Raw genomic sequence first — 18,603 nt, 5'->3', positions numbered from 1 at the left:
AAGACCTGGTGGCAAGAATTCATGATACATTAAGCTGTTAAAATTAAATAACACAGTGATCAGAACTTTCACATTTGATCAAATTTGACAAGCTTTTTTCGTTCTTGGCTCTTCAGGAAGCTTCCATTGAAACAATTGGGCCTTGGTTTTGACATCACACTCATATACTCATGTATCATCACAAATTATGAACATTTGAGCAGTTCTGGATCGTTCTTCAATTCATTCAGTAACTCCTAAACAATGTTCATTTAGTACTGCTCTTGGTTGAAATTCAACAATTTTGTAACAAATTTTGCTGCCATACGTTTCATGCCTAAAAATAAAAAAAAGAAATTGTTTGGCATGAACCAAATGCCATATCAACATCATCAGCAACCTTTCTGATAGTGATTCGGCGATTTCCCATAATCATTTTCTTCACTTTTTTGACTGTCATCGGTTGTTGATGTGCTGAGACATCCAGAGCACTAGTCATCTTCAACGTCTTCATGGCTCTCTTGGAAATATTTGTAAGATTTGTAAATGCTTGTTTTATTCATAGGAAAATCACGAAAAGCAACATTCAACATTTCCAATGTGGTGCCACACTTTATTCCATTCTTAAAGCAAAATTTAATGCAAATTCTTTGTTCCATTTTTCCCACAAATTAAAAATAGCCAACCATACCAAAACACATGTAACCTTTTCGACAGCCAACAATAAACTAAGCATCCAATATCAGTACCAATGTAAACGTGAGACAAGTTTACCAACACAACAGATGAACAATTATGACAGTTGGACTAATACAGCCTGGAAAATTAAAAAATTACGCTTATTTTTTTATCAAACCTCATAATACATAGTCTGTTCTTCAACGTTTAAAACTTCATCGGTCTAGACACCTAACTAATAAATTTTCATCCCAAAATATACATATTTGTGAACATGTTATAGATCTCAAGGCATCAGTAACATCCTTATTCAATCAAGAACATAATACAAGTTAATGGTTTCAGAGAAAACCAACAAGCATGCATAGGTTGCACTTCCCGTTCCACCCTCATATTATGATTATAATAATTTATATGAACAATAAACTTTAATATTTGATGAGAAATTTTATCACCACTTCTTGAATACATTTTTCAAGTCTATGAGCAAGCACAATATCAAATATCATTTTTAAATATTCAACTCATCACACATGATTCCAACTTCCTATTCAGTGGAAAATGATCATCATTCATCACTTTTTCTCCAATTCACCCAATCTACAGCTTCTCTGATCACTGAGCATCATTCCTTGGGATTAGACACCTGTCTGATTGGACATCTTCATCTCATTGAGCATCTCACATTCAGCATCTTTCATGAGATCCCAGTCCTTGGAGGACAAGGATCTCATGGATCCCTGTCCTTGACTATCTCCAGGTTATCTTTCTACTGACATATTAAATATCAAAAAATTGCACTCAATGCTAAGGTATAGAAGATAGCCTTTACTGAAGATAAAGTTTATTGAAAACTGATAGATTTGTTCTCCTTCCAATCATAACACTTTAGCATCCTTCTATATACCCACATCTTAAAGGATTAATCTTCTCTCCCAGAAGATAAAGCATTATCTTTTGCTTAAATTGTCAAAGTTTCAGCACCATAAAGGAAAACTGTAAATGCTAGGATCTTCAGCACACTCAGTTTGGAGTATCATTTATAGCACTATATTTCCATATCGTAAACAACTTTGACACAGCATCTCAAGCTAGTGCAATTCTCTTCTCCATCTCTTCAATTGAGCTACGTTCTTTTCAATGACAGAACCCTAATAAAAATAAATCTTTTCATGCACTGGCAAGACAATAAGTTTGTTTGTAGAATTAATCCAGCTTGATCAATAACCATGACCATCCTCCTCTTGTTATTAGTGACCATCAAACCATGTTTTTCCCTTTTCTTTTAACTCTTTCTACAAGTTCATTTCAGTTTCTGATTGTGCCAAGAGTGTAATGTCTCTTTAAATCTCAAATCACAGAACTGTCATCCACCAATCTTTACTTCACCACTATAACTGTTATACTGATATTCCCCATAGAAATTGAACATGGAAAAAATACAATTCTAGAATTTTTTATTTAAGTAAATTTTTTAAAAACTGTTGACAAGTCTTTTGTTATTTTGGATGCTTAAAAAGTGAGATTCCTAATTCAGTCTTTATTAACATTCAGACAAAATTGTAAAGCAAATTTTGCAAGTATGAGTGAATCCATTTAAAGATTTGGATTTAACATAAGTACTATTTTGTAACACGAGTTCCAATTTTTGGTAATAATACCAAATTATTTAGATTTTCTTAAAATTACTAATTTGTAAAAATGATTCATTCTAATTTTTTTAGAAAAATATTTATCTAAAAAAGTTATTCTTAATGAAATGTTATATAAATAAAGTTATTCAAAGTTTATATAATCTGATATTAAAATAAGAACACTCATACTCATAAAAATAAAATATAATAGTTTTAACTCTTGCCTAATTTAGTTAGTAATCATAACTGTACACATACCTTCATCTTTTTTCTAAGATCGAACATTGATTGACGAGTAATATCCAACAATTTATCACCTAATCTCATTTTCCAATCAATTGCATGTTCTTTTAATTCTGCTACTACATTCGCTACATTTATTCTACAAAACAAATTTATTAGAATATAAAAGTTAATAACTTAAGTCTTTATTACTATTTATAAAATAAATATAAAAACCTTGCCATTAATAAAAGTAGCAGTTACTATCATAATTTCATAATTACTTTAAAATTATTTTTTATTTAATAAGTTAAGCATGACAAACTGTTGGTTTTATTTGAAATAGCTCAGTCAAATTTATGCAGAATTTTGATCAAAAGAAAGTAATCATTCTTTTCTATACAAATTCCTAAAGAACATGTTAAAATCCCACTTGGAAACACACCTGCCTGTTTTAAATGTTTAAGCTATTTTAAAAAAAGTCTATATTTAAAATTATAAATCAACTATTAGTGCATCCATTACTTTCACTGATCTATCCTTTTCAATCTATTCTTTGGTTTTTAAATAATTTCTTTATTCTTTTAACATGATCAAATGCATTTTTCTACATCCTCAAAACTTATTCCTTTGCCTCTTTCATACAAACTTCTCACCTTAGTCAATATCTCAACAGTTCACATTACTCAAAATGCATTAGTTCCTCTTCTCTTTATAAATCCACAATATTCTACAACAATTTGTTTCATGTTTCTATTCATAATATTGAGAAGAATATTTGCTGACTACAAAATAATATTAATTATCTGCGATTTAGCACTTTATTGAACCATGCTTTTTGGGATTGTAATCATGATTGTATTAAGAAAATCTTCTAGTCACACACCACTATTGTTGATCATCGTACACTATTTCAGCAACTTCTGTTCGTAATTAAAATATTTAATCACTTCCATGGGCAGTTCATCTAACACCACAGCTTTTCCATACTTCTTACATTTTATTATTTGAAAGCTTTTAATTTTATGATTGTTTCCCCTACTTTACCCCCTTCTGATCTTCTACAGTGAGATCACTCAGCTATACAAAGTAGTACAGTTTCTTCTACCTTTTAAGTATCTCTTCCTCTTTATATAAAATTTTGCCCTCTCTACTGGTTATTATTTTAGTTAGTGATTGTATTTTTTTTCTATTTATACCGCATATTTTTTTTTACTTTTTTTGTACATTAATTTATACTGATGATTTTCTTTCTAAATCAACTATGTTAATATGCAAGTAATTCTGCTTTTTCTGTTACTCTTCTAAATTTATTATTCAGTTTTGTCTCTCCTTCTGTGTTCTTGTACTTTCTGCTGGTTTCTATTTTTCCAATCAGGTCCCCCATCAACTCATGGCTTCTTTATTCCTTTTCCTTCAACAATGCTAATTGCTTGTTCTGCTGGTTTTTTTTTAATAGCATCTTTCATTTTTCAAATTTATATAAAATTAATTTCTCTAAGACTACATCTTTTTCAATTATTAAGTTATTCCAGGCTTGCATTTATTTATTTTCTAGAACGAAATTATTTCTGCACCACACAAATAATAGTAAAAATTATGCTACAAGGTCACTGGAATGGACGAGGATAAGGTTATCAACCTACATCAACAACACCTACCCAAATATAAGCACAGTATTGTTTTCTGCTAAAATGGGCAAGACAGTGGCGGGATAGTCATCGTACCTCCTAAAGTTAGAATTAAAAATTAGTAATGAGTTATAAATGAAAAACACGATATAATAATTATTTTATTTAATCACTTGATGCATAATATTAATTTTAATGATCCAGTGGGTCTGTGTGTTTGCTCTCATGTTGTGTGCACAATTCTGTCATCAGGTACTCTGTGACATGCAACGGAGTCTTTCTGGTGTTATGTTACAGAAGGCATCCCTCACACTGTCATGCAATTCTTCATTTATGGTGTACCAAAATGCAGATATGTGTGCCTTCCCCATATGAATTGTCTCGTGTGGTCAGATCAGGACTTCATGGTGGCCATGATAACAGGGCTGGTGATGCTGGAATACCATGGCCAATTCAATGTCCTGGAAATTTTTCATTCAGTAATGCATGGACTGATAGAGCAAAATGTGAAGATGCTCCATCCTGCTGCAACCATACTCAATCCATGAGATCCTTCTCTTGAAGCTGTAGTATTAACCGTGCTTCCAACATCTTTAAATAAGTTTGTGCATTCGCTAGCCCATCAAAAAAAATAAGACCCAAACAAGTGATAAGCTGTCATTCCAGCCCATCATGACGTCGGTGGATTTCTTTCCAACTCTGTCACGTAATAAGGATTTTCTTTCACCCAAAATAACACATTTCTGGACACGAACTGCAATAGATTGCACATTTGTCAGTAAAACGCACCTTTCCATGGTGCAATGCAGTGGGGAAGTTTTCTAATTAAGCTTAATAGGATGCAGCACGACGTTCCATGTCTGCATCTGACAACCTAACTTTCAAGTCCTTTTTCATATGGTTTTGCATTTTGCTGTATACAAAGTTCAGGTGACCATTTACGAGTTGATTTCATTGGAGATTGTTCAATGGAAACTGCAAGAGCAGCACATGTTTCTGACTGCATTAACTATCATCCACTCCGCGGCTTACCACAAGCCAATGTTGTTGATTTTTGTGGTGGCGGCTTATTAAAGCATTGCCAAAAGATATCAATAATTAGCTTCAATGTCTGATTTGCATTTTGTCATTCATGAACCCATACATTCATCACTAATTGCTCCTCCATGCTGTACCTATTCATGTCAACCATTTTAGCACAACTATTTTTTACTCATTTGTAAAAAACTGTTGCTAACCGACCCCAACAAAAATACTGTATGTTCTAAACAAATTTACATTAACTTTAGAGGTACAGTGACTTCCCAGCTACTCTGTATAATACCTAATGATAATAATATTAAAAAAATATGTTTTACTTGATATAAATATTCACAGAAAAATAAAAAATAACATTCTACGAGTCGGAGCGTGGAATGTTAGAAGCTTAAAAAAGGTTGGTAGGGTAGAAAATTTAAAAAGGGAAATGGATAGGGTAAAGGTGGATTATAGTAGGAATTAGTGAGGTTCAGTGGGAAGAGGAAGGCGACTTTTGGTAAGGGGATTTTAGAGTAATTAACTCAGCGTCAAATAATGGGCAGGCAGGAGTAGGTTTCATGATGAACAAGAAGATAGGGAGGAGAGTGGAGTATTTCAAGACGCATAGCGATAGAATCATTGTAGTAAGGATAAAATCAAAACCTAAACCGACAACGATTGTTAACGTATATATGACTACAAGCGCCCATGATGATGATGAGGTAGAGTGTGTATACGAAGAGATTGATGAAGCAATTAAACACGTAAAAGTAGATGAAAATTTAATAATAGTTGGAGATTGGAATGCAAGCATTGGAAAAGGCAAGGAAGGAAATATAATGGGTGAATACGGGCTGGGCAAAAGGAATGAAAGAGGGGACCGACTTATAGAGTTTTGCACGAAGTATAATTTAGTAATTGCAAACACCCAATTTAAAAATCATAACAGAAGAATATACACTTGGAAAAAGCCAGGCGATACTGCAAGGTATCAGATAGATTATATCATGGTTAAGCAAGATTTAGAAATAAACTCGTTGACTGCAAAACTTACCCTGGAGCAGACTTTGATAGCGACCATAATTTGGTGATAATGAAATGTAGATTGGGGTTTAAAAACCTGAAGAAAAGGTGTCAGATGAATCGGTGGAATTTTGTGAAGCTTGAGGAAGAGGAGGTAAAGAAGATTTTTGAGGAGGACATCGCAAGAGGTCTGAGTAAAAAAAGATAAGGTAGAAAATGTAGAAGAAGAATGGGAGAATGTTAAAAAGGAAATTCTTAAATCAGCAGAAGCAAACTTAGGCAGAATAAAGAGAACTGGTAGAAAACCTTGGGTTTCAGACGATATATTGCAGCTGATGGATGAACGTAGAAAATATAAGAATGCTAGTGATGAAGAAAGTAAAAGGAACTATCGGCAATTAAGAAATGCTATAAACAGGAAGTGCAAACTGGCGAAAGAAGTGTGGATTAAAGAAAAGTGTTCAGAAGTGGAAAGAGAAATGAACATTGATGAAATAGACACAGCATACAGGAAAGTTAAGGAAAATTTTGGAGTACATAAATTAAAATCTAATAATGTGTTAAACAAAGATGGTACACCAATATATAATACGAAAGGTAAAGTCGATAGATGGGTGGAATATATTGAAGAGTTATACGGAGGAAATGAATTAGAAAATGGTGTTATAGAGGAAGAAAAGGAAGTTGAGGAGGATGAAATGGGAGAAACAATACTGAGATCTGAATTTAAGAGATCATTAAAAGATTTAAATGGCAGAAAGGCTCCTGGAATAGACAGAATACCTGTAGAATTACTGCGCAGTGCAAGTGAGGAAGCGATTGATAGATTATACAAACTGGTGTGTAATATTTATGAAAAAGGGGAATTTCCGTCAGACTTCAAAAAAAGTGTTATAGTCATGATACCAAAGAAAGCAGGGGCAGATAAATGTGAAGAATACAGAACAATTAGTTTAACTAGTCATGCATCAAAAATCTTAACTAGAATTCTATGAATTGAGAGGAGAGTGGAGGAAGTGTTAGGAGAAGACCAACTTGGTTTCAGGAAAAGTATAGGGACAAGGGAAGCAATTTTAGGCCTCAGATTAATAATAGAAGGAAGATTAAAGAAAAACAAACCAACATACTTGGCGTTTATAGACCTAGAAAAGGCATTTGATAATGTAGACTGGAATAAAATGTTCAGCATTTTAAAAAAATTAGGGTTCAAATACAGAGATAGAAGAACAATTGCTAACATGTACAGGAACCAAACAGCAACAGTAACAATTTAAGAACATAAGAAAGAAGCCGTAATAAGAAAGGGAGTCCGACAAGGATGTTCCCTATCTCCGTCACTTTTTAATCTTTACATGGAACTAGCGGTTAATGATGTTAAAGAACAATTTAGATTCGGAGTAACAGTACAAGGTGAAAAGATAAAGATGCTACGATTTGCTGATGATATAGTAATTCTAGCCGAGAGTAAAAAGGATTTAGAAGAAACAATGAAAGATAAAGTCCTACGCAAGAACTATCGCATGAAAATAAACAAGAACAAAACAAAAGTAATGAAATGTAGTAGAAATAACAAAGATGGACCACTGAATGTGAAAATAGGAGGAGAAAAGATTATGGAGGTAGAAGAATTTTGTTATTTGGGAAGTAGAATTACTAAAGATGGACAATGCAGGAGCGATATAAAATGCCGAATAGCACAAGCTAAACGAGCCTTCAGTAAGAAATATAATTTCTTTACATCAAAAATTAATTTAAATGTCAGGAAAAGATTTTTGAAAGTGTATGTTTGGAGTGTCGCTTTATATGGAAGTGAAACTTGGACAATCGGAGTATCTGAGAAGAAAAGATTAGAAGCTTTTGAAATTTGGTGCTATAGGGGAATGTTAAAAATCAGATGGGTGGATAAAGTGACAAATGAAGAGGTATTGCGGCAAATAGATGAAGAAAGAAGCATTTGGAAAAATATAGTTAAAAGAAGAGACAGACTTATAGGCCACATACTAAGGCATCCTGGAATAGTCGCTTTAATATTGGAAGGACAGGTAGAAGGGAAAAATTGTGTAGGCAGGCCACATTTGGAATATGTAAAACAAATTGTTAGAGATGTAGGATGTAGAGGGTATACTGAAATGAAACGACTAGCACTAGATAGGGAATCTTAGAGAGCTGCATCAAACCAGTCAAATGACTGAAGACAAAAAAAAAGATATAAATATCAGAAAACAGTTCTATTAAAATATTCACTAAATCTAAAATTTTAAATAAATAAGAGGGTTCCTAACAGTAAAGGAGATAATGCATTTTGAGCATAATGAAACTGAAGTATAATTGTTTTTAAGAATATTATTAAAAAAGGTATCTAAAGATTTCAGGTTTTTACTCAAATTTCATTTTTTTATTCTACTGAAATTTAAATTTTCCATGCTTATAAATAATATAAATTACTTATAATAACTATTAACCAGTCTCTTATGAATAACAAGCACAATAGTATTATCATATAACAATTAAAATACTTACATTGATGAACATTAAGTCAGTGTAATGGCATATTATAGTAGTATATAATAGCTTATTATAATAGCATATTATGTCAGTATAATAGCATTACAAAATAGCAAGCTTAATATATACTTATCAATTTATACACACACTCACACACACACGCACCATATATAATATATTTTTTTAAAATTATTATGATTAACTAACAATTATTACTCTCAGTTTTCACATCTAATGCATTATAATGACAATATTTTATAAGTGATGATGAAAAGCCTATTTTGAAAATTGTAAATTTTCATTATTGATATTTTGATGCATTCATACATGATTTTTGTTAAAAATTATCAACTAACACTAGTTAACAAATATAATTTAGGCTGAAATATTAACAGAAAGAGGTTGTTAAAATTAAATAAAAACAAGGGTTAAAAAAATTTGTGTAAACTGGAAAGAAGTAAGAAGGAATTTTTAGAACAATTATAAAGTTATTAAAAAATCTAGCCTCTAAAGTGACTAATCTGACATTTAAAAAGATTATAAATTGTTTTTTTAAAAATACGTATTTTACCTGATACAAAAGAGATCTTGATAATCTTTCATATCATTTAATTCTGTTAAAAAGTTGCAGTAGTATTTAAACTTTTCATCATATTCATTTAATGGCGGATTTTTATCAGCAAAACGCTCTGTAATCTTTTCTTTATCACCCATCCACAAACCACGAAATTTTCTCCACCTTTAAATTATGAAACAAACAAAACTGACACCACCAAAATAAGATCTTTAAAGAACTGAAATTAATAAACGAGCAAATCAATAAAAATTAAATTAACAAAAAATGATATGAACTTTATTTTTATTTTGGATTCTTTGTATCGGGAATTGACCATGTCTAGTAGTCAACCAAAGTATGCCTTCAACTGTTCTTATGGTGCATCAACCAATCGAAAAGCAAAAGTAGAAAACAAATATGATAATTTTCAGATGAATGGTGCATAAGGTGGAAATTACACAATTAAGTAAGACCAATACAGAATCAGAAAGGGAATACAATACCAGTGATCTCTTGAATGCAATACTCTCAGATTTCACTAATCTGAGAATACCCATAAGGGTATTAAGTTGTATCACCCATAAGGTATTTGTTTAATTTTCAATTTTCTTCAACTTAGTAACTTCAGGTTACATATACAGGACATTCAGAAAGATTAATATTTTTCTCAGGCTCCCTTCAATCTGTAGACACCACCTTCAAACAGCAGTCATATTTTCTGGCCCAAATATTATATGCATACTATTGTATATTAAGTTTGAATATATTTATATGGAATGTTACTAGTTTATAGTAATGAAATATGAACAACAGGAAAGCCAGAGAAAAAAAGAATAAGAATTTCTGAAATAGGGTATAATAAAACAATGAAGAAATATTAAGAGAAAAAGAAGCCTCTGACCAATTCTTACTATGAATAACTTGATAAGTCGCATATTAAAACTCTGCTAGCAAAGGTCAACAAATTCAATACGAATGTAGAATTACTTTCATTTTTTTATTTCCAATCATTTCTTTGATATGATTTTATTTGATATAATTTTTTTAAATTATTTGGAAATAGTTAAGAAAAAGGAAACATGCCACTTTGATGTAGCACACTTTAGTAACCTACTTGAACAAGTTAAGTAAGCAACCCCCAGGATAATCTAACAATCTTTATTTAGGCTGTATAAAAAAAAATTGCTTTTGATAAGTTTTTATAAATACACTTTCTGCTCACCAATTTAATTATAAAAAAATTATTAAATGGAACACATTATATAATATTTGGTTTATTATTTATATCATAATAGTCATCATTATAATTACTTCAAACATTTAATAATTTACTTCAACTTTTTTATTTTAGATACTAGATTTTTTTGACTTTTTATTTTAGATTATTGGTTACTTATACTACACTACTAATTTCATTAAAAAATGTACATTGTTAAATGTACAATGTTATACATTTAAAAGTATAAGTAAGTTTTTAAAATTACAGTATAATACAGAAAATTCTTTAAAAAGTGAGAAAGTAAAACTCATGGTAGAAATTATTTAAAACAAACTAAGGCCACCAACTCCTGACGGGCCACGGTGCATTCAACAGTTGTCTGTTTCACTGGAAGAATAGAAACTCATCAATGTGTTCCTAATGCGAGTGTGAGGACACAGTAAGACACACTTTCTTTTAGTGCAGAAGGTGGGTGAACAAAGAGAGCCTGATGCTGTGGGGAAGTTGGTCAGCTAGATTTAGACAATACACTAGAGTTGATGCTGGCCAACAAGACTCCTTGGGGCAATCACTACCTTAGTAGAAAACATTTTGAGAGTAAAGATGTCCGAAGAACATCAGTAAGGATAAACGTCAGCAGTGTGAATGGTGAGGGGACAACCTGGTAAGGAGGTAGTAGAGGGCCTCTCAGGGTCATCACTGTTGCTGAAATGAGTCCAGGACTCCCCAATCCAACCCGAAAAGATCCGCAGATGATATGGCAACCAATAAGTTATGCTATAAGGCAGGTATATGGGCTGCTGTACAAAAGGAGGAGGTTTTTAAGTGGGTTTTCACACTATGTAGGAAACCCCTCTACCCAGTAGGATGGGTTGCTGGGTATCTGGTTTTTTCCTACTGGTAAAAAATATGGTTGAAAAAGAAAATGTGCATGTGCATTCATACACATAGATAAAAACTATTATATAAGTATGACATATTTTTACAATTATTATTCACAACAATCAACTATAATAATACTTCATTGTTCTGTATATTAAATTTTTTAGCATATGCATGCACACGTGCGTGCGCACACACACACAACAGAGACAGAGAATACTTTTAATTTAAATAATTTAATTAAAATAATAATTTCATAACATTTATTTAATAATATTGAAAAGTTTCTCTTCAATAGACAAAGCAGATATAAAAATTGAATGAATTTTAGAACATTCACAGTAACTAACAAAACACTTACTGATCCTTGGCAACATACACAATAGAGCTAGTAGAAATATACAACATATTTCACAAAGGAATCAGGCACACCACAATAGTGTGCTCCTCCTCCTCCTCATGTGTATCATTTACATGACACACCACTGTTGACTATGGACCAGTTCTTAAGAAAGTTTGTTAAGAAATTTGGGTTAAGTACTATATGAATGGAGAAAGTGAAGAATTTAAAAACTGTAGAGAAGTACAAAAGAAAAAATAAAAGATTATATACAACGAAAATTAAAGTTATAGAATGTAACAAATACCAAATATGTTTGAAACTATGAAGCAAGTGTAAAATAGGGAGAAATTCACATGTAATTAAACAAGTATGATGAAAGAAAAATAATAAATTAAATTCTTACCTGCAAATATATCTGTTAACTTGCATCATTAATTCTTGTAAAGTGTCCTGAAGAACTACAAAAGCATTATTAACACTTTCTACATGTACTAAATCATCATAGAATGAATACGTATAAATTTCACCAGTCAATGATCCTTTTACTGAAGGACATTTTAAACAAGTTTTATCCATCCATCTTGGAAAAGACTTAAATCTAATTAAAAAAAAAAAAATAATAAAAACCATATTATGTTTGATAACTTGTTATCAAAACATATTGAGTATTTAGGTGGGAGGTAGGTTAAAAAACTGTTCATTTTATTTGTTCCAGATTGTTTATTCAGCTAAATTGTTTACAAGTGAATAATATTGAAAACCAATTATTATATTTTAATATTAACAGTAATATATACTGTAATGTTTAAAATATACTTTAACTTGAAGGAACAAAATAACATTTGTTGCAAAAACTATCTCTATAAAAACAAACTGCTGTAAATAAAACTGTTGTTAGTACGCAGAAGTTAGTACGCAATTTCAACTACCATTTCAAGTTTACAGCCCTGTAACTCATAATTTTAATGAAATCATTAAACACATTCATGCCAGATCATGTAAACGGCAGCTATATTAGCCTATGAACTGGATCACACAAATATGCATGATAGCAGGTTCTGTTTTTTGTTTAAACATACAATGAGTATGTTGTTGGATACTTGTTTATTGCCATAGGTTCTTTCTAGAGTTTTATAGCATATTTTATAATGAACGTTTTGGTATCTGTTGTTAGGTTTTTAATACAATTTTTTTTTTACTGCATTTGTAGGATATCATAAATAATTTTATTTTTTTATAGTGTTTTTGAGTTGCGTTAATGTTTTAACATTTATATTTTAAAAATAATTATTTTTTTATTTTTTTTAAATTCTCTCCACAATAAGTCATTTTATAGTATTCTATTTCTGATAGTTCCTTTTTCTCACTATTTCTTTCTCCTCAGTTATCTTATCTGATGGGGCAATGACTATACATTAACTGCTAGTATATGCAAGTGACAAATAAATGAAGGGACCAAGTTACTCCCACTATAAGGAGTTTTCCCATTACAAGAGCAAATGGTCTCCTTAGAGAACAGGTGAGCAATAGTGGGTACTGTGCATTCCATTGCCCTGTGGGTAGGAAGTCAGCAGTATTAGAATACAGAAAACCACTCTATTAAAGATCCTAGTGATAATTCCTTGCATTACACACTATAAAGCATCATAGCCAAGAAGCCAGCAGGTTTCTTCTGTATTGTAAATAGGAGTTTGGAATGTCAAGACTTTGTTAAAGCATGGAGAATTAGAGAATCTTAAGAGAGAAGTGAAGTAACATAAAATGAATACATTAGGACTCTCTTTTTCTGTTTAGCCTCTGGAACACCCGTAAGGTATTATGTCTGAGGATGATATGTATGAATGTAAATGAAGTGGAATCTTGTACAGTCTCAGATCGGCCATTCCTGAGATATGTGGTTAACTGAAACCCAACCACCAAAGAACACCAGTACCCATGATCTAGTATTTAAATCCATATAAAAGTAATGGCCTTTACTAGGATTTGAAACTTAGAACTCTCGTCTTTGAGATATAATAGGACTGAGCAAAGGAAAGTGAGGACAGAGTGAATGAAGATTGGAGAAGTTACCATATTCTATTCTGGAAGAAAGAAAGAAAAAGAGGGTGGCAATAATTATAAGGAATGAAATAGTAAAGCAGGTGCAGAAATATGTTATATAAATAATATATTAACATTGTTAAGGACTGGGATGAAACCAGAAGATTTAGTTTAATAAAAAAATTATCTAAGCAATTTTTATTTATTTATTTTTATTTCACAATTGCTGTGTAACTTCCAGTATTTTTTTTTTTTATACATTTTTAACAGTAAATTTTGTTTTTACAAATTTTTCATATCAACAAAAAGTATTTGTATTTACATTAAATAAATACTCTTCTGACAAATGTAGTAATGAACTGTTCTTTATATTCTAACTTTTCTTTATATTCAACTTATCTTATACCATTTTGTTCAGAATTAAATCTCTACAGATTTTGTTTTAGATTTTCATGTGTTTATTACCTATTGGCATTAAAAGATTTGAATGGCAGAAAGACTCCTGGAATAGACTGAATACCTGTAGAATTACTGCACAGTGCAGGTGAGGAAGCGATTGATAGATTATTCAAACTAACTCACCGGGTTGGTCTAATGGTTAACGCGTCTTCCCAAATCAGCTGATTTGGAAGTCGAGAGTTACAGTATTCAAGTCCTAGTAAAGCCAGTTATTTTTACACGGATTTGAATACCAGATCGTGGATACCGGTGTTCTTTGGTGGTTGGGTTTCAATTAACCACACATCTCAGGAATGGTCGAACTGAGAATGTACAAGACTACACTTCATTTACACTCATACATATCATCCTCATTCATCCTCTGAAGAATTATCTAAATGGTAGTTACCGGAGGCTAAACAGTAAAAAGAAAGAAAGAAAAGAAAGATTATTCAAACTGGTGTGTAATATTTATGAAAAAGGGGAAGTTCCCTCAGACTTCAAAAAGAGTGTTATAGTCATGATACCAAAGAAAGCAATAGCAGGTAAATGTGAATACAGAACCAATAGCTTAACTACTAGCCATGCATCAATAATCTTAACTACAATTCTGTACAGAAAAATTGAGAGGAGAGTTGAAGAAATGTTAGTAAAAACCAATTTGGTTTCAGGAAAAGTATAGGGACAAGGGAAACAATTTTAGGCTTCAGATTAATAGTAGAAGGAAGATTAAAGAAAAACAAACCAACATACTTGGCATTTATAGACCTAGAAAAGGCATTCGATAACATAGACTGGAGTAAAATGTTGGGCATTTTAAAAAAATTAGGGTTCAGGTACAGAGATAGAAGAACAATTGGTAACATCTACAGCAACCAAACAGCATCAGTAATAATTGAAGAACATAAGAAAAAAGCCATACTAAGAAAGGGAGTCTGACAAGGATGTTCCCTATCCCCGTTACTTTTTAATCTTTACACAGAACTAGCAGTTAATGATGTTAAAAAACAATTTAGATCCAGAGTAACAGTACAAGGTGACGATTTGCTGACGATATAGTAATTCTAGCTCAGAGTAAAAAGGATTTAGAAGAAAAAATTAACGGCATGGATGAAGTCTTACGTACGAACTACCGCATGAAAATAAACAAGAACAAAACGAAAGTAATAAAATGTAGTAGAAATAACAAAGATGGACCACTGAATGTAAAAATAGGAAGAGAAAAGATTATGTAGGTAGAAGAATTTTGTTATTTGCGAAGAATTTCTAAAGATGGAAGAAGCAGGGGCGATATAAAATGCCGAATAGCACAGGCGAAATGAGCCTTCAGTTAGAATATATAGTTACAATATAATAGCCAGAATATAATTTATAATTTGTTTACATCAAAAATTAATTTAAACGTTAGGAAAACATTTTTAAAAGTATTTCTTTGGAGCATAGCATTATATGCAAGTGAAACTTAGACGGTCGTAGTACCTGAGAAGAAAAGATTAGAAACTTTTGAAATATGGAGACTTTTAAAAAATTACCTATTTAACAACGTTATTGTGCATCAAACGTAAAAAACAAAGTCTTTTACCCCAATTTATTGGTTTTCACAGCAGATCTCAAAAACTACTGCATGTACAATTCTGGGACCTATTTCATTTGAATTTTCAAGTCAAAAACCCATAAGAAATCACTAATTCTAACCATTAATTAACATCCTAAAAATTTTATTATGACCTTATTTCACCAGGGTAGCTGAAATCCAAAAGAAATTTTACACTATTTTAGAACATATGTTTAAATCAAATTTTTCCATTATTTTCAGAAGTAGAATAAGTTATGAAAGTACCCGGAAAACTTTGTGATAAACTCTTTGTATGTCGTCATGGATAATATATTAAAGAGATGTATGCGAATACTGAAGATGTAATAAAATCTGAAAAAATTGCTGGGTCTCAGAAGGAGAAGAGGAAAGTGTGGTAGGAAAACTTGGCTTAGGTGTAAGGAATGGAAGGGGGAACAAATTAGTTAAATTTTACCAACAGAAAAATTATTTATAACCAAAAGTTTGTTCAAAAATCTAAAAGGAGGAAATAAATTATACATGAGCATCCCCTGCGGACAAAGCTTGCTATCAAAGAGACTGTACTTAGTACGAGGGTGAATCAAATATAAACAGTAATTTTCTCTATAAATTTATTGATTAATAATATATACAATTAATACCTTCACCATTTTTTATGTAGTATCCTGCACGACCTACACACTTTTGCCAGCAATTTTGAAGTTTGAATATTCCTTGTTCATAAAAAGTTTGAAGGCAAGTTGTCAATGAATTGCACATGCGCTCCTTGATGTCTTCACTGTTTTCAAATCGTTCCCCTCCAAGCGATTCTTTCAAGAGTGCAAACAAAAAATAGTCACAGAAGACAAATCTGGACTATAGAAAGGGTGGTTGAGGGTTTTCCAGTACATTTTTTCCGATTTACCCCTTGTCAAAATCACACTGTGATTTTGACAAGTGGGCAACAGACAACAGAATCTGTTGCTCACTCATCGCTGTACTGATGGCAGAATAGAGCAAAGGAGCTAACCAAGCTGGTTCCCCCTCTCTAACATACTGAAAATTAACCCACCCCCGCTCGGTCATCACCAGCTCAGACTGCTTTCTGCATAGGATAGAAAAATTACTGTTTAAATTTGATTCACCCTCATAGATGAAAGCTACAAGAATTCTGTTAAAAAAGCAATGGATTACCAGCTGCAGATATCAACAGTGATCATGTCTACTTAAGGTAGAAATGAGAATAGCTTTAAACCTCCCGCATTGCCCAATGTTATTGCTGAAAATAAATGCGGATAAGACACATATACTTATAACAAACAGCTCACATACCATTGTCTAACTGGATGGTGTGCAAATTGAACAGGTCAAAAAATTCAAATATTTGGGCTCACTGGTTCAGGAGAAGAAAGTAGCAGTTATGATGGAAATCGACAGTCAAATTGGTCAAGTAACTGCAGCATTTGCTTCTCTTAAGTGGTGCTCGTGGAAACAAAGCAACATCTCACTTAAAACCAAAGTTCGTCTTTTCCGAACCCTGATCCTGCCAATTTTATTGTATGGAGCAGAAACGTAAACTGCTTAAGACAGACCTGAGTAAACTTGAAGTGTTCTAAATGTGATGCTTTTTTCACAGGTCATCTGAGTGAGTCTCACTTCACAATCTCATCCAAAATGATGATATCCGCCACTGCTGCCAACAACAGCCAACAATTGAGGAACAAATTCAAAAATATAGACTGCAATGGTTTGGCCATGTCTGCAGAATGACTGAAACCACTACCATACAAACTCCTCTGGCATGAACGACCCGACGCACCCACAGGAGAGTCCAACGAACAGCTTCAAAGAAAACATGGATCAAAGCAAATCAATGTTATAAAAAGCTGCAGGCTGAACTTAAATGAAGCCAGGACAACGGCCATGGATCGCCATGCATGGGAGTGTCTTGTTAGTGAAATCAGGCAACCATTGGCACCTACAGCTTTTTCAATATGCGCACTATTTGCAAAGGTTAGTACAATTCTTTAGGAAATTTAAAGCTCCGGATAGGCAACGTAGGTGCAATACAGTCTTGAGTTATTCGAATTTTAAGAAAATTTATTTTTTTCGAAAAACTCGATTTTTGCAAAAACTATTGAATGTTTTTCAAAAGTCAAAAAAAGGTACTTTTTCTACTCACCAAGGACTATATATTCTGGAAGTTTCGTCAATAATTGAAAAAAAACATTATTTTTAGCAGTTTTTTTGCAATAAATATTTTATTTGTTGTTCAATTGACATTGGGCAGAGTTTAAAATTTTTGTTTCAAAAATATCTACAATTTTTATTTTAAACTTTTTTTGTAAACGTTTAGTTTTTTTTTAAAACAAAAAAATGGTTTTTTTGCCAAATTTGGATGCCATTTTGAAAATGATGTGGAAAAATGAGAGGGTGAAAAGTAATTCATTCAATTCTACAGAATTTTCCTATTTTTTACATGTCTTACCTAATGGAAATTACTTTTAACACAAAAATTTAATTTGATTGGCCTAGGAGTTGATCCAATCCAAATGCCAACAAGGGATCAAAAGAAAAAAGAAGAAGGGAAAGGAACCAGAGATGCCATTGGGCTTTTAAGGATGGTTGGAAAGAGAGAGGAAGAGGAGTGAGTCGGTATTTCATAATTAGAGAAGCAATTTTCTAACTGGAAGAAAATGGTGCAGATTCTTAGAGAAAAAAAATAGAATAGAGAGATAGAAGAGTTAATTAAGTAATTATACATGAGACAAACAGCAGCAATGAAAGTAAGAGTGTGACCGACTGGGTGGGTCTAGGTCAAGGTATTAGGCAAGGATGCTGCTTCTCACAGACACTGTTCAACATTTACAAAAGAAATACA

At 32.0% G+C, this 18,603-nt stretch overlaps 1 protein-coding gene across 1 annotated transcript in view; it reads right to left on the bottom strand.

The window, feature by feature from the left end:
- Positions 1 to 18,603, bottom strand: part of Dhc98D (Dynein heavy chain at 89D) — a 392,049-nt gene that overhangs the window by 249,404 nt on the left and 124,042 nt on the right. Inside the window, exons 21-23 of the mRNA XM_075354119.1 lie at positions 12,093 to 12,287; positions 9,261 to 9,428; positions 2,550 to 2,673 (exon numbers count right to left, since the gene is read on the bottom strand). Of these exons, the coding sequence (XP_075210234.1) occupies positions 2,550 to 2,673; positions 9,261 to 9,428; positions 12,093 to 12,287 (487 nt within the window). The remainder of the gene's footprint in view (positions 1 to 2,549; positions 2,674 to 9,260; positions 9,429 to 12,092; positions 12,288 to 18,603) is intronic.

The sequence above is a fragment of the Lycorma delicatula genome, chromosome 1, assembly GCF_047948215.1.
Source record: "Lycorma delicatula isolate Av1 chromosome 1, ASM4794821v1, whole genome shotgun sequence".
NCBI lineage: Eukaryota > Metazoa > Arthropoda > Insecta > Hemiptera > Fulgoridae > Lycorma > Lycorma delicatula.
This window is presented reverse-complemented; position numbering and strand designations above follow the sequence as displayed.